General features: G+C 41.3%; 1 protein-coding gene across 3 annotated transcripts in view; it reads right to left on the reverse strand.

Annotated features, from left to right (window-relative positions):
• Positions 1-2,083: 2,083 nt before the first annotated feature.
• The window catches only part of Stxbp6 (syntaxin binding protein 6), a 236,649-nt gene continuing 223,049 nt past the window's right edge, over positions 2,084-15,683 (reverse strand). For 2 of the 3 annotated variants that reach the window (XM_063262101.1, XM_008764658.4), the window contains 2 exons: positions 10,691-10,848; positions 2,084-5,349 (listed from right to left, as the gene is read on the reverse strand). In XM_063262101.1, the coding sequence (XP_063118171.1) occupies positions 5,326-5,349; positions 10,691-10,848 (182 nt within the window). In that variant the 3' untranslated portion in view covers positions 2,084-5,325. The remainder of the gene's footprint in view (positions 5,350-10,690; positions 10,849-15,683) is intronic. The other variant, NM_001191872.1, reaches the window with a different exon arrangement.

The raw sequence follows: 15,683 nt of genomic DNA on the forward strand, positions 1-15,683 counted from the left end.
ATGAGGCTCAAATGTGAAAATATGAGAATCAATGTAAAAAAAAAAAACTACACCTACTGGTAATTCAGTATAAATACACTTTATACTGAACATTCTTGGCAGCTTTTATTTGCTAGTTTAAATCTAGTAAGCATCTGGGAAAACCAGCTGCCCCACCATCTGGGGCCTGTAGAACGAATCAATGAATTAATTAATTAACAAAAGCAAGATAACCAGGGATAGCAAAACAGCAAATCTAAAAGTAAAAGTAAACATTGGAATAACATTAGAACTGGCTATGACAGTCAGGGTAAAGGCTGGCTGTAACCCTGGGTAAATCCACACTTTTCTGACATGTGCCCCTTAGACAGGCTGAGCTGAAGAAGAGATAAAGAAGAAATAGTAAAAAGACTTTGGACAGATTAGACTTTGATGAAGGTTTGAAGATAACTTCTGCATCAGGAAGGTTTGACTTCATAAAACAATTACATGTTGCTATGGCTTGGATTTTTTTTTTAATGTTTTCAAAAGTTCAACCTGTAAAGAACTGGCCTGTCATTTGAAAGCTAAACCTTTAAGAGGTGGGCGTAGTAGGGGAGCTTCAGGTTACTAGGGGTACACTCTTAAGAGTACTTGTGGAACCCAAATATTTTACTGTAATTTTCACTTTTGGCCATAAAGTGGGCAGTTTTGTATCATGGGTGGTGTATTGTTACATAACTGGAACGCAAAGGCAATGTGTCTGCACGATCACCCAAGGGATCCCCCAGAATTATGAGCCAGAGACACAAAGATTGCACTGGCTATTTGTCAAGTCGTGGAACACAGATACGATTTCCGGATTTCTAATGAGAACCGAAGGACACCCTTCTTTTGGTGTCTTACCTGGCTGAGGATTTAGCAATCACATTCCGAGCAGTGAACTGAACCTTGCCTGTGGGTACAGGCAGGTTTTAAAGCTGAAGTTACATAAAATGAGGAGCTTCATGATGTTTTCGTGAATTTCATTACACTGTGCTCCTGTTCAGTCCATTGCCTTCTGGCCCCCTTGCTCTCTATATACACATGTGATGAATCCAGATTGCACGTGAAAGTATGCTGTATCTCTCTTTCTTCCTATTGCTTTCGCCTGCTCTCCTCCTGGTAACCTCTACCTTTCACACATAAGTTCCTGTTCTACATGTATAAGTCCAAATTCCACACGGGAGAGGAGTGCTGTCCAGTTAGGCATGAGTTTCTATCCATGCCATGTAAGTGTTTGTTTTTGTTTCTTGCTGGGAAGGGCCCATTGGAGGCATATTCAGTGTTACTGTTGTGGAAGTACTCTCTCCAGATGAAGTGACCTTATCAACTTGTCATATTCATTCTCTCAAAATTGGAGTTGGTAAATGCATAACTGATAACAATTAAAATCCTTCTCACAGGATGATAATCTCTGTAGATCAACCAGATGGGTTGTAAATTTGTTCAGAAGAGCAGGTATCTTTGAAGTGCACAATTACCTCGGTTCTCATTGAACCAAACTCTCGCTATTGTTTCATCTTGGGGTAGGGGAGACCCACCTGCCTCTGAGTCTGCCTGCTTCATGGTGTGTACCCTCCAGAGATAGCCATTCGGCTGCTAACATTACTCAGGTCGCTTCTCTTGAAAGCCAATGGGGTGGCATTTGCTTTGCTGACAGAAACATGCCAACAACTGAACACATTGTGATCCAGTCTACCTTACAATTTAACAGGGCATGACGCTGGTCTACTCAATGATTGGGCATACTGATGATTGAAACAAACCTGTAAACAGAACACGTATCACTGGATACCAGTAAGAGTGAACACAGTGGTCAACATAACTGCTTCATTCACAGAAAAGAACCAAAAATGCAATAGTTGCTTAATATGGGCATGCTCTACATTGTGCTTAGCTCTTTTGTCTCCATGATATGTTTCTTTTAAACTTCAAGTTTTCCCATAATTTCATCATCTTTTGGCCTCCATCCTGAGGTCTCCTGTGGGGATATAAGGTTTGTCCCCAAGTGTAAGAAGTGTCATGGTGTTTACCTGCTGGTTGGTATTTCGTATGTTTCATAAATAAAGGAGAGGAACAAACATTCACCAGAGAGTTAAAATATTTAATGACAAAATCCAAGTTGCTATAAGAGTGAACCAACAGAACAGTTGTTAACTTGTCTCTGAATGAAACAAAAATGGTACTGTACTCAGTATCATAGAGAATTTCTGAAAAACCAAGAACAACACACATTAGCAGCATCACAATTCTGATAATTAGGAGTGAAACCTATCTTAACTAGTATCTCTTATATAGGGCACTCTGTAACTGTTTCTACATAAATGCATAATCTTTGCTAGTCACAATAGTATAAAACAGATTTCACTATAATTTTAAGTCTAACACATAATATTACTTCTACCAGACCTTAAAAAAAGTTAGCTACTGGTCTTGTTACATTTTACAAGTACATTCTTTAAAATGAAACATCAACCTGAATAACTGCATAGAGCCTGGACATAGATAGCTAATCATACTAGTGAAGAACACTATGGCAACATTCCAGGAAGAAGTGGAAATGCTGGCAAGTTCCCTTTTTAATGCATTATAATTTTTATGCATTATAATTTTATGCAATACAATTCACAAAGTCCTTCAGAGAAAGACCGCATTTCCAAAATTCATAATGAAGTGCAGAAATAAAATCAACACTGTACGTCTTCTAGCAAGCTCAACCAAATGACTTGGTCCCTTATGACAGGAGTCCTCTTAGCAAATTCATGCCAGTTACACTGTAATAGCGTTTTATATTGCAACACCTTCTACAAAAGGATTGCAATGGATTTCACATGTGTCATCAGGGGTTTCTCTGCAAGAGGCTGGACAGCTGAAAAGGGGCAGCAATTGCTGTTATAGTCCATGTGTTTGGTGGAAGACAAGCAAGATGGATCACAGACCAAGGTCATGGTGATGGCCTAGATGCTGATTGATCAGTAGAGGAAGCTAGCAGAGCTCCAGGTGGGCTTTTCTTTTAGTTCAGACTATTTCCAACAAGATTTAGGCCAAAAGTGATCAAGAGAGAGAATGGAAAGAGGGCAGGTACAGGGCACTTACATTCATAGAAAACAACTAAAAGGGGAAGACTCCGCTTTCACAGTATGCTTCTGCCTGTTCAGAAACAGATGCCCCAAAGTTGGTTGTCAGGTATCTAACAAGCAATTTTATTGTTGACTTGTGCGGGGAAGTTAGACTATTTCTCTCAACTCTGTATATTAACTCTCTGAAACTAGAACCCAGTTCTAGAAGACAAATATTCATGTTTTCTGAGATAAAGTCTGCAAATGAGACCAATTTGGAGTGTTCTTTGGGCGCTTTTTCTTTTTATTCTTATTTTTTACGAATCAGACAGTTCCACTAGTCAGCAGATGGCAGGTTCCTGACTTTTTTTAAAAAAAAAATTATAAGACACCTAAAGAAAAATGTAAGGTATAGTAAACATTCATAATCCTCTATGTACATTTTACAGTATGTTCTTCACCTGGATAATCTACCCAAGAGGATTCTTACACTTTTTTGCAGCAAATCCCATCCTCTTCCTGACATTATACCTATGCTATTCCATAGAAATGTGCTTTCTCAGGGGATGCGTTATTAGGAGAACTTAAGCTATTTAAATCAGCATTAATAATCTAAAGTCATCTCATGTTGCTGCATTAGAGACTACGTCACAAGTAAACAGGTGACTCAGTGGAGAGCAAAGAAGGAAAGGGTTCTGAAGACCCCAGGCATCTGAAAACTCCATGCACTGCAGTATCTGGCATATATAGCTCGCCTCATTGCTTTATGAGGAACAAGCATTTTTTATTTTTAATGTTTAGCTTTTAACCCTTGAGAAAACAAAGTCTCCACAGTTAAGTGCAGTATTACCTTGAGCAACACACAATCCAAAGGCCTGGAAGAGACTCTTCAATATGACAGCAAGGTAAAGGCTTGTAGCCATGCTGTCTGTATCAGATCAGGCAAGTTGAAACAGACAGTATGCAATCTGTCAAGAAGTACATGTTAAACAACACAAAAGAAACTAAAAACCACAACAATACCGGAACCTCCAAAACCAAGATACCAAGAAACTAAAAGTTCTTTCTCAAGGGTCTTGTGAGAGTGCCTCTAAAATTGGGTATAGTTTTGTTAAAAAAGAGAAAAAAAATACAGTAGCATCTTTCCATACTATAATTTGCATCCTTTTATCTAGACAAATCATTTATTTTTATTTGACTTAATTCATTATTATGTTATTTGTGTGTTTTATATGCTGGGCATATGTATGCTAGGACACATGTGTGGAGGTCAGAGGTCAAATCTGTGGAATCTAGTCATCAGGTTTATGCTATAAGCATCTTCATTCACTGAGCCACCTCATTGACCCTAGATACATTATTTATTGTTAGAAATATAAGTCCCCCCTCTCTCTTTCCAGCTATGATAATTTAGGACAATGACAACAAAAGAAATATCCATAAATGCACAAAGATTTTTAAATAGGCTTTACAGTAGGTCTTTACATTAAAATTTTTATCCTTCATATGATAATTTCAACTAATCAGACGAGAAGGAAAGAGCAGAAATGTTTATGCATCAGCCCAGAGAGTAGATTTCTATTTGAGATTCTGATTTGTTTTGTGAATGCTCTTGATGGTTCACGCAAAAAGATTAACATAAAAAGACAAAATCCAATTCCCCTGATACATCCATGTGTTTTCTACAGTACAGACTTGCATCTCAGGATAATGAATTTTAATTTTGCTCTTTAAATTAAGAGGACTAGGAGAGTGAGTAAAAACACTGCTCAGCTTTTATTTGTATCCAGCACCATCATCTGATGCCACCATATTGAACTATTTTGTTGCTTAGTTTCAGAGAAAGAGAGAAAAAAAAATACATTTTGCTAATTTATACCTGGCTTATTATTTGGTCTGAATTTTATATTTGAACTACAAAAACAATTTTCCTTCAAAAGGAACATGTGCACACACACAGATAACACACAGACTCGCACTCACACACACACACAATGGAAAAAAAATAAAAATGAAGTTGATGCTATTGCAGCATTCCTTAGCAAGATAGGGAAATGTGTGCACACAACACCGCCGCCTTTCATTCATATTAACATCTCATGATGAAAAACCATACCCTTCAATGTCCTTATGTTGGGAAAACAAACAAACAAACAAACCAACCAACAAACAGCAAAACCGAAGAAGAAGCCGTCTGGAAGTCTTGGAATAACTGCTGACCAAACTCCTCCACTTTCTTTAGAGGTTCACAAGGATAGGCAGTTTCTCAACATTTGTGCTTCATGGCAAGCTAAGGAGAGAGAGGGAGAGGGATGAAAAAAAAAGAAAGAAAGAAACCTTATTAATAGGCAGCTCTCTCTACTTTGCCTTCCCACATCCAGGATGAGAGATCTTATGCTTGGTGCCAACCATATTCTTGTCCACAGTGGCTCCTTGTAGACGTGTAATACTATCACCAATAGGTCACAGGACACTGCCCTTTGCCTCTTCCTTACCATCAGTTTTGTTGGTACATGTGCCTGCTGGCAGAGGATGCTGTGAGGTGTTCTTTCTTCCACAGAAGGATCGATGAAAACAAAATGCACAGAGAGGACAAGTGACTCATCCCTGAGACAGCTGGGATTCCCAAGTCACTTGATATGTCAGGAAGCAACACTCCCACCCGAGATGTTAATGCTTGATGATATCCCATGAAGTGTGAAAACTCGACAGCGTGTATAGAGACAGTTTAAAATAATCTATACATTATCCATCCTGGACTTTCAATCAGATCCAAAGTTCCTGGCAATTAAATTATATTCCTGCATAGGGATAAACGGGGATAGACACTGACTTCCTACTACTAGTGCTTTGGCTCATCCTGGAACATGCTAATAATCTATCTTTCTAGCAAAGCTCCAAGTAGTCATAAATGTCATTTTATTGGTGGCTGCAAGAGAAAGGTTAGAACCCTGAGCTCCCACTAGGAAAACAGCATCAACATTGCCTCATCTGATAGAGGATGGCTAGCCATTGTCCTGGTTAGACTAAGAAAAACCTTAGCTGAAAGTCTTGATACCTTTTTGTATGGTAGAGCCAGTGAAGATCTCTTCAGATCTCCTGCTGGCTGACGCTGATGGTTAGTCAACTGTCAGATGCAGAATTTGTTTTGAGTACACTCATTTTGCTACACTGAGTGATACTGGGTGTGTGTTTGTGTGTGTGTGTGTGTGGGTGGTCAACAACTGTGCTGATGCCTAATAACTCATTACATTAAAAAGCCTTTAGTGATGGTTGCAGTGAAGTGAGAGGTAGGGCTCTGCCTCAGACTTGGCCCAGTCTTCAGCCACATTCTGGACACTTTACTGCAGGGCCTATGTTTTTGTTCTGCCTCCAGTTTTCATTTATTATTTACCAAGGAGGTCCATCAAATAAACACAGAGCTGTTAAGTGTTGTGTGTAATGAATTCCAACCATAAATATTTGATCACCCCTACTGTCTTGGTATTCATTGAGCTATTAACTTTCCACTAAATAGGCTTGTGCCAGTTCACACATAGCCACTAGTCTTCAGGAATGATTGTATTGCTGCTCAAGCTAGACCCTGGGCCATGGCCACCTGTGCTTTGCAGAAGTAAAATTGGTTAGGACAATTTGCTACTTAGGTCTTATTATAGTCCAAACATTTGTATCTTCTCTAAACCCAGGGGCAGAAACCTAACTGCCCTGAGATAGCATTAGGAGGCAGGCATGGAAGGTGACTGAATCAGGAGGTGCAGAGTCCTCAGAATGAATCAGAGACTCTTTCCCTTTTCATTATGATACTCTCAGAGGTCATCGTAAGTGAATCAGGAAACAGCCTTCATGGGGCATGGAATCTAGCATCTTGACCTTGGACTTCTGTGTGAGAAATGAATTCATTGTTTAATCAACTACCAGGTTTTAAAAATTTGTTTATTTACTTTAAGTAGCCTGAACAGACTAACAGCAGCTAGCAAAAACTGGTAATACCCTGGTTTATGAGAGTACCTAGGAACGAAGGACTTCAGATTTAAGAGCAGAAAGAGCACTAAACAAAATTAGGGAACCAGGTTATACAGTTTTGCTGCACTCCAAAGTCAATGCTTGCCCATTGTTTCCTGTTCAGGTGCTTCAAAGTCAATGCTTGCCTATTGTTTCCCGTTCCTGTAAAACTGTCACAGATTACCTCAGGCGCTAGAGCTCCTCCCTTAGAGTCCCCCTGGTTTATTTACTGGATATTTCACAGAAACCCCCTACTAATGCTTTGTAATCTATTCTACATAATGATAATAAAAATCATAAATGATACTATGGCTGTGCTTCCAGAGGAGAGTCCCTTTTCTTTTAGCCTAAAGGCCCAAACTGAGCGACTGCAACAGAACAAACCAGAGAGACAGAGAAACAGACTGAGAGAGGAGATGGGGGAGTGCTTTTCCCAGAGAGGGTAATGCCTGTTGACATCTTCTCCACCCTGGTATAGAAGAGTCCAGATCAACTCTCTTTGCTGTGAGAAATGCCATTTGAGGATGCTCGTGTGGGTAATGTTCTTGCCTGCTGACTCACCAGTCATGGTGGGCTGTCAAAACCTGGAGCACACTACAACCTTGGGCTTTTGGGGGCAGGGGAAAGTGAGTGAGGCTGCTTGTGCTGTGCTGTGCAGTGCTCGTTCCTGATGGCTGGAACTGTGCCAAACCCACAGCTCAGGAAGGAACAATAAATACTTCCTCATGACAGGATAACCAGAAATGGGGTGAGGGCCATGCTGGGCCTGGAGAGAAGCATTTTCCCTATCTTTGTTCTAGAGGGGACTGGCACCCACACAGCAAGAGGATGTGCTTGTACAAAAGAGACCTGTTTACTTTTGTACCTGGGTCATTGTAGGTAGGTGTACTGGGAAAAATAAGACAAAAGATAGTTTTTTTACTATAATCTGGAAAGACAGGGCACAATTTCCATCAGACGTGGTTGTCCTCAGAGGAACTGTCACCTGGGATGATTGTTCTCTGCCATGTGTACTGTGTCTTTCTCTTGTAAACACAGCCCACTCTATATGAGTCAACAGGCCACACATGTCTGGGGGAGTGCGGGGATGAGGAGAAGGCCTGGTTCTACCTCAGAATCTTCTTCTCACTAGCAGGCCTGCCTGGGACTTGGCCAGTGAAATGACATCTTCATGGTAAACCTATCGTCAAATCCACAGTTCTAACCCCTAGAAAAGCAGCCATACCTTATCTAAAGAGGTCGGCTTGCTCACTACAAATACCTCTGAGGTATCCCAATTTTAAAAAACTGTCTGCCTAGCTCTAAGGCTGTCTTACACTCCCTAGTAAACACTCACCCAGGGACTTCTCTCCCCTGGGAACACCTACTGAAGGGGAAACCAGTTAAAATGCCAACTTCTCTTGCCTACTCCATCTCTACTAGGACCAACCAGCCCTGCACTCACCAAAGCTGGAGACCCCTTTGCATTTATTTGATGGCCTCCTCAATTTCTGGTCCATAGGCTGTTCTAAGACAGCTCTCTGTTCACATACTGTAAGCTTCCCACTCCCTTTCCTTTCGAATTTGGATCATACAATATTCCTCTGCATTCTTTTTAAAATTGCTGTTTTGAAGATTCTCAGTCATCTGTAATAATTCCTCAGCCTCATTACTGAGCCTGTTATGTCACCAAATGGGACAGGCTCAGCAGAAGCTATGTTTATTGAAATAAACCATAAACAATTTAGATTTATGGGCATGCTTCCCTTAGCACCCAAGGAAATAGGTGTTGTTATTAATCAATTGCCTTTGTTTAACTGATAAGAAAACATGGGCTTTGAGAAATTTAGCATTTGTCCCAGGTCACCCAGATGGGAAATGACAGAGCTGGGCTCAGACATAAGAAGTTAACTACTATACCATGTTATTTCCCAACCATTCAGCAAACTTGGCCACAGCGTCAGGGAAATAGTGGCAATGGCCAAGAACTTGGATGTTTGTACAACCCTCGTGAGAGGGACGCCTATGTGGATGACATCCAGGTATTGTCTACCCCACATTAGGAAGAATAATTTCACAGCTTCCTTGGTAACATGGTTTGTGGTTTAATCATTAGCTGCAACTGTTTTAGCAGAGCTTTCTCAGTACACCACTGTGGGAAGGCAAAAGAGATAATGGCTGGGCCACCCGGCCTTTGCAGACTTTAAGACAGCTGTAGTATTACCTCTTTTGGTTTTCTCTTTCCTAACTCAACACTAAGGGGTTTTACTTAGATGTCCACTGTCTTTTTCCCATTTAAAAACTTCAAGTTGCTTTGTGTATCAGTGCATCTGGGCATGGACTCTCGAATTTCCACACCATCATTTCCTTGTACCAAAGCCGTGGGGAACATGCATCTGGGTTTACTGTCACAACTTCTAACTGTGAAGTCCTGATGACAGCTTGTCTGCTGGCTTCCTCAGACAGACTTGGTTAATTCTCCTTCAAGGAACTCTACCTAGGTTTCAGAATCAGCAGTGCACTAAGACCCTGTTGTGATAGAGTCACTGAGATACTTAAATAGTTCTGTGTAAAGGGAATCACAGAGGAAAGAAAGGTAGAGGAAGCATCTGCTGGGAGCCAGTCTCCTGGAGTGCTTTCTTATGAGCCCAGGAGAAGCATCTTCTGGCCCCGGGAATGTTTTCTTGGTTGCCCATTCTTATTTCCTCAACAGAAGTAGAGTATTCTATTGAGGCTAATTGAATTGTTCTCCCTTGAAGATCAACTAAAAACTATCTGCAGGTCCAGATCATGAGCCTGACAGGCCAATATGTCACCAGTAGAAATGGTTCCAAGAAACTTAAATTCAGCTAGAAACTAACTACTCTTTGATCTGAAGTATAAGCACAGTAATACATCTTCCTTATCAGCTGACCAGTAGACCTCCTCTTTCCTTTGGTTTATGACTGCCTTAGATAGGAGCTGCCAGTAAATAGTACTTTTCCCTTCTGAAAGGCAGTTCTCAGCAAAAGTATGAAAATGCATGCTGAGTATCCAGTCACATGAGAAGTACCGTTCTTTGAGTTCTAGGAGATAATCTCGCTGCCATTTTTGCTCAAAATTAGAGATCCAGAGTAGAGGTTTTGAATCGACACCCTGCCAGTATCAGAGGGGAAACTAGCCTTGAGACCAGGGCTTGCTTTATGTCTGGTGAAGAGATAACAACTTGTGACATACAATGACAGACACTTAGAATGAGAAAGGGATAGAGTGGAAAGGACACCTGTGAAGCCTCAAGTCCAATAGAAGTCTTCCAATTGTGGTCAATGACAGGGATGTATCGTCAGGGGTGATCTCACTTCTCCCTCTTTCTGTGACCTCAACATGAATCCTGATATTTAGGACAGTAATTAAAGATTTTCTTTGTTATCTTAAATACCTAAAAGTCAGAAGGTCAGAGAAAGAGATGAAGCCATTAGAAAGAAGATGGTGACCACAAAAAAACGGGTACAAGGAGAGAAACCACAAGGTTCTAGTTACTAGAAAACTGCTCACCAAAAGGAACAACAGCCAAAAAGGCTCCTCGAGTTCCTCACCCACCATAGGAACAGTTTCTTGATATTATGACCTCTGATAATCCAACATGGAGACCCTGCTCTCTGCTGGCTCACCTTGTGTGCAGTTTCTGCAAACTGCTGGGCACTGTTCTTCATGTCTTCTGTCTTCTCCTCTGCTCGGCCTAACCGTTCCCCTCGCTCATTCAAGGCCTGGCTTGCCTTCTGTACCGCACTGGTCACACTATCCGCTGCTGAATGGAGGATGCTGTTTCCTGGAAGGATTGCAAATGCATCAAGAGCTAGCGCGGTCCCCACAAAGGCAGATCCCCACACTGAGGAAAGGCGCAAGGCAAATTGTACTGGAAAACAAGTTTCCATTCTTTGAGGTGACTCATTCATTTATAGGAAGAAAACCCAAAGATCTGCCACAGGGCCATGGCAAATCCTGCCAGCTTCTTTCCACTCCACCACCATTCCGTATGCTTGAGGAGGCTCTGAAAGATGGAGCCCACTGGGATTTAAGACTTAAAGGCATAGGTAAATGGGAACCCTGACAAGTTCACAAAATTAGGAAGGTACATTGACATATATTTGTATTTTATGAACATTTTACTATTGTATTACATATATTTAACTTTTCTTTCCCTCATACTGTGTGTGTGTGTGTGTGTGAGAGAGGGGAGGGGGAGGGAGGAGAGAGTGGGGAGGGGGAGGGAGGAAGGAATGGGGAGGGGGAGGGAGGAGAGGAGGAGAAGAGGGAGAGGAGGAGAGGAGAGGAGAAGAGAGGAGAGAGGAGAGGAGAGAAGAGAGGAGAGGAGTGGAGAAGAGAGGAGAGGAGAGAAGTTTAAGTCAGTGGACAGTGTCTGGAAGTTGGTCCTATCCTCCCACCACATAAGCACCAGCAACTGAACTTGGTAACTTGGCACATGCCTTACCTGCTGAGCCACCTCACTAATTTATTTATTTATTTATTTATTTATTTATTTATTTATTTATTTATTTATTTATTTATTTATTTTTTAAGACAAGTGTCTCACTCTAGTCTAGGTGAGCCTGGGATTCCATTTTTCAGCCTCTGTCCCTAGAGTGGGAATTCCAGGCATGAATTCCATGCTCTATATAACCTGTGTTCCCTGCAGCCCATCAGTCTGGGGAACTGAACCCAGGGCTAGGCAAACCCTCTACCACTGGCTGTATGCTCAGATCTTCAGTTTGTTTTCATCTTTAGAATGATTCAATAATCCCCAGAAAATTGGGGACATAGGGGTTTTCTAGATATAATACTCTACTTCCCTACCCTTTAGCTGACCCCTTTATCTAGCAATTATGCCATACTCCCCACTGCATGGCTAAGAGTTATGATTGAATAATGAGCTTTTAAATTCAAAAGTGATGCAATGGCCCCCATCCTCTGATCCTCGTTATGGCTTGGATACTCATGTTTCCATGTGTGAGTTCCAGAATATTAAAAGCAAGGTCACAGCACTGCTAGCAGATAGCAGGTAGGAAACCATCACAGAAACTTGCCTCTGAGGAAATTAAGCATTTTCCAACTCTAGAGTGATACCAAAGAAAGTAGAAGTCAGCCAGATCTCCAAAGGTCATGCATCCTTGCTACTCTACTCGCCAAGACAGGCAGCATGACTTGGTAAATAGCTTGTGGCACATTAGCCACTGAGGACAAGCACACTGCCCAATGACAACCTCGGGAAAATTTATAGCTGTATTTTGTTTACATTGAATAGCATTTTACATAATTTTTTATGTCTTTCAATAAGTTGCTGACATCATTTTACTTTGTACGTGGGATGGATACTTCAAACCACAGATAGCTTTTTATAGCAATGTAATTTCCACTAGTATCAGCTACAAAAGCTTGCTAATTTATCCTTTGTGGGAACATTCTGGAGTTTGTGGAAAAGAATCTCAGGTGAGAAGTGCCTGGTCCAGAGGCAGCACTGAAGAAATCACCTTCTATTTTTCAAGGGCCAAATAAACTCTAGAAAAAAAGTGATTAGGGCTAAGTAATGACACCACTCGTAGCTAGCACCACATAGCTATGTGCCCATATACAGAGGCACAATGACATCCAGGTACATAGACACAGTGAGCACAGACTTGACGTGATTGCACCCTAGAAAAATCTGCTTGGGCACAAAGGAAATTCTGGGACGTCAGAACAATTTCTACAGAAGAAATCTTGGTCTTACATTGCTTTCATACTGTATTAGTAACTCTGATAACATTCCATTATCATAGCTAACAACACAGGACTTTGCAAGCAGAAAAGCATTAAAAAACATTGCTTCATTTCCTGTCCAAAATTCTGAGGAAGCAGATTGGAAGCAGAAAAGCTTGTATGCTGTCATCACACTGGGAAATGACAGGGTTACCATTGAACCTTGGTCTGCGGATGATTCCATCCTTTCTCCCAGACACGATGCAGCACTCGCTATGACAGGATTGTGGGCAGACTAGCATATGCGTGTAGGTTTGGGCTGGATATTTTCCAGGGTAATTCCAGACTGCTTCTGCCTTCGAAGCATTCTTCTTGTTAAAATAAGATTTACTGTCCATGCTACATGTCAATCCAGGTGACACAAAGAAAGAAGAGAGCGGCAGGATAGACCGGGAAGATGTGTGAGAGGCTGATGTCTCTCTGACCAGTGCTTCCTTATACACACTACAGTTGAGCATCAAGAGGTCTGAGAAAAGATGAGGCAGGAATCTGCAAGTGTATGATGACTGTCAACTTGACAAGTTTACAGTCACCTAGGGGACATAGCTCTGGGAATGCCAGTGAGAACATCTCCAAAGAAGTTTAACTAGGAAAGACGACTTAGCCTGAAAGTGGATGGTACCATCCCCCAGGGTAAGGCCTGGACTCAATGAAGAGGGAGTAACAAGACAAACCACGTGTGTCACAGCAGCAGAATTAGACAGATGTTGTGTTGGAGCCCATGTGATGTTATGAGCGCCAGAAGCCAGCCAAGCAGCAACAAAATTTGGTGTTTTCCCTGCCAGGTTTTGAGCTTGCTTTTGTCTGATATTTCCTTGTTATATCCTCATTCCTCCTTTAAAAACCATGAATGTTTACTCTGTCCAATTGCATGTTGGAAGTATATGAAAAAGGGGTTCAGGTAAATGATCACTTTGAGATATAGATTCACTATGGATTTTTAAAACTATTAACATTATAAGACTTTGGAGGCTTTTCAAGATGGGATGCGTGTATTTTGCATTGTTAGATATCCTTAAGTCTATGGGGATAAGAGCTTTAAGGGTGGACACAGGGTGGACCTGAGATGGTTAATCTTAGTTATCAATTTGTGGACAGAATTAGTGATTCTAAAAGACACACAGGGTCCAGGAGGGTGTTTTCATACAGATCTGATCACAGGTGACACTAGGTCTGGGCTGGGGTCCTGGGCTGAGTAAGAAGGCAAAAGTGAAGAGAGCATCAATACCCATGTCTCCTTGACTGTGGATGCGGTGTGATCATCTGTCTCGTACTGGATTACATAGCTGGAGTTGCCTTCCTGGCCCTTTCTTTCCTGTTAGCATAGACTGCACTTCAAAGTTGGAGCCAGAAAACTGTTTTCATAGTTTGCTTTGACCACGTGTTTTATCATGGCAATGAGAAAAGTAACTAACACACCTTGGTTAAGATTGGTTGTATTATTAAAAAGACTTTAGAAATAATTTCAATAAAATTAAGAGTATAGAGGCACCAACTTCTTTTTATGTCAATTATAATTAACCTATCTGGCTTGCTAAATTATGTACGCCTATGAATTTGGACTGAATCTCCTAGGCGTAAGTCATGTTGCTTCTATGCCATGGTTTCCTTGGAATGATACTTGGACACGATGTTAGGTAATGTCCCTCCCAGTTTCTTACAGTCGTTACAGAAAGAGAGACACATGGTATGTGATAAAACAGAACTATCTGCTGTGCTCACTTTAAAGATGACATTGTTGACCACTGCTAATACGAAATCCACCTTCAGTTATTTGCAGGCATTATAATGAATCTGACAAAAATTTCATTTTTTCAGCTAAAGTGGCCTCTCCAAGTTGGAATTTGACCTGTATTTTAAGGCAGGGAAACTCCTCTCACTTTTATCAGGTTCCAGCTCAATTCTACTCCTTCACACAATGATAAGCACTATATATGTCTTCAAGTAAATTGTAGTACTTAAACCAAGTACCCCTGTTCTCTCCACCCTGTCAACATCCTGTGCCACAACTTTCAGCAGAATCACAAACTTCCTGAGTGTCCCCTTTTACTCTTCTTACCATTCCCTAATTCTACAGTCATTTTCGTCTTTTGACTTACACCTGTTCAGTTGACTTTCTTCTTTTGAGAACCCTTACTTATACTGTAATTATAAGACTGTGGCCTTTCCCTGTGACAATATTATCCAGCACATAGTCTCTAGGACATAAGTCTTCATCTCTCAGAAGGTTTTTTGTATGTTCTTACTGGACTCCAACTGAATGCCCCTGAGGCACCTCAAAATTCAGTCTGTCTAAATCTAACCCTGTGGTTTTTCCAAATGCAGGGTTCCTGTTTCAATGAATGAGCCCAAGCTCTCCCCATCTGACTCCAGACAGAAATCTAGGGGTTAAGTCCTGACTGTTCTGTTACTGTTACTGTAACACCAGTAAAGGCTGTGTTCTCTTCAGTTTGCTAAACTGCACTCTTCACCCCCCTCATGCTCCACACATAGAGGCACACTTACATATTCCTTTTCTTTTCTGTTATCAATACTCATAATTCTTATAATTGTTAAAAAGGACAGTGCTAGCTCAAAGGGCATGAACTGAGGCTCTTAGTGGATGCTGCAGACTGTTGTGTGAAACTGTTAGTAGACACTCAGAACTACTTGCAGTGCGCATAGCATTCGCCAGGCACTGTAGTGACACACTTGGTAATCACGCTGACGTTACTTATCGGGTGTTCAGTTTCTTTACACTTCAATGTGGGGCCTGCCATCCATCCCATCTGTCTAATACAGAGACAGTAAGATGAAAATAAAGTAACGGGGTGCTTGGTGAAGGTGTGTGAAGGTCACTCCACACTTCCCTTAGGAAGGCCACACAGG

This window comes from Rattus norvegicus, chromosome 6, assembly GCF_036323735.1.
Source record: "Rattus norvegicus strain BN/NHsdMcwi chromosome 6, GRCr8, whole genome shotgun sequence".
Lineage (NCBI taxonomy): Eukaryota > Metazoa > Chordata > Mammalia > Rodentia > Muridae > Rattus > Rattus norvegicus.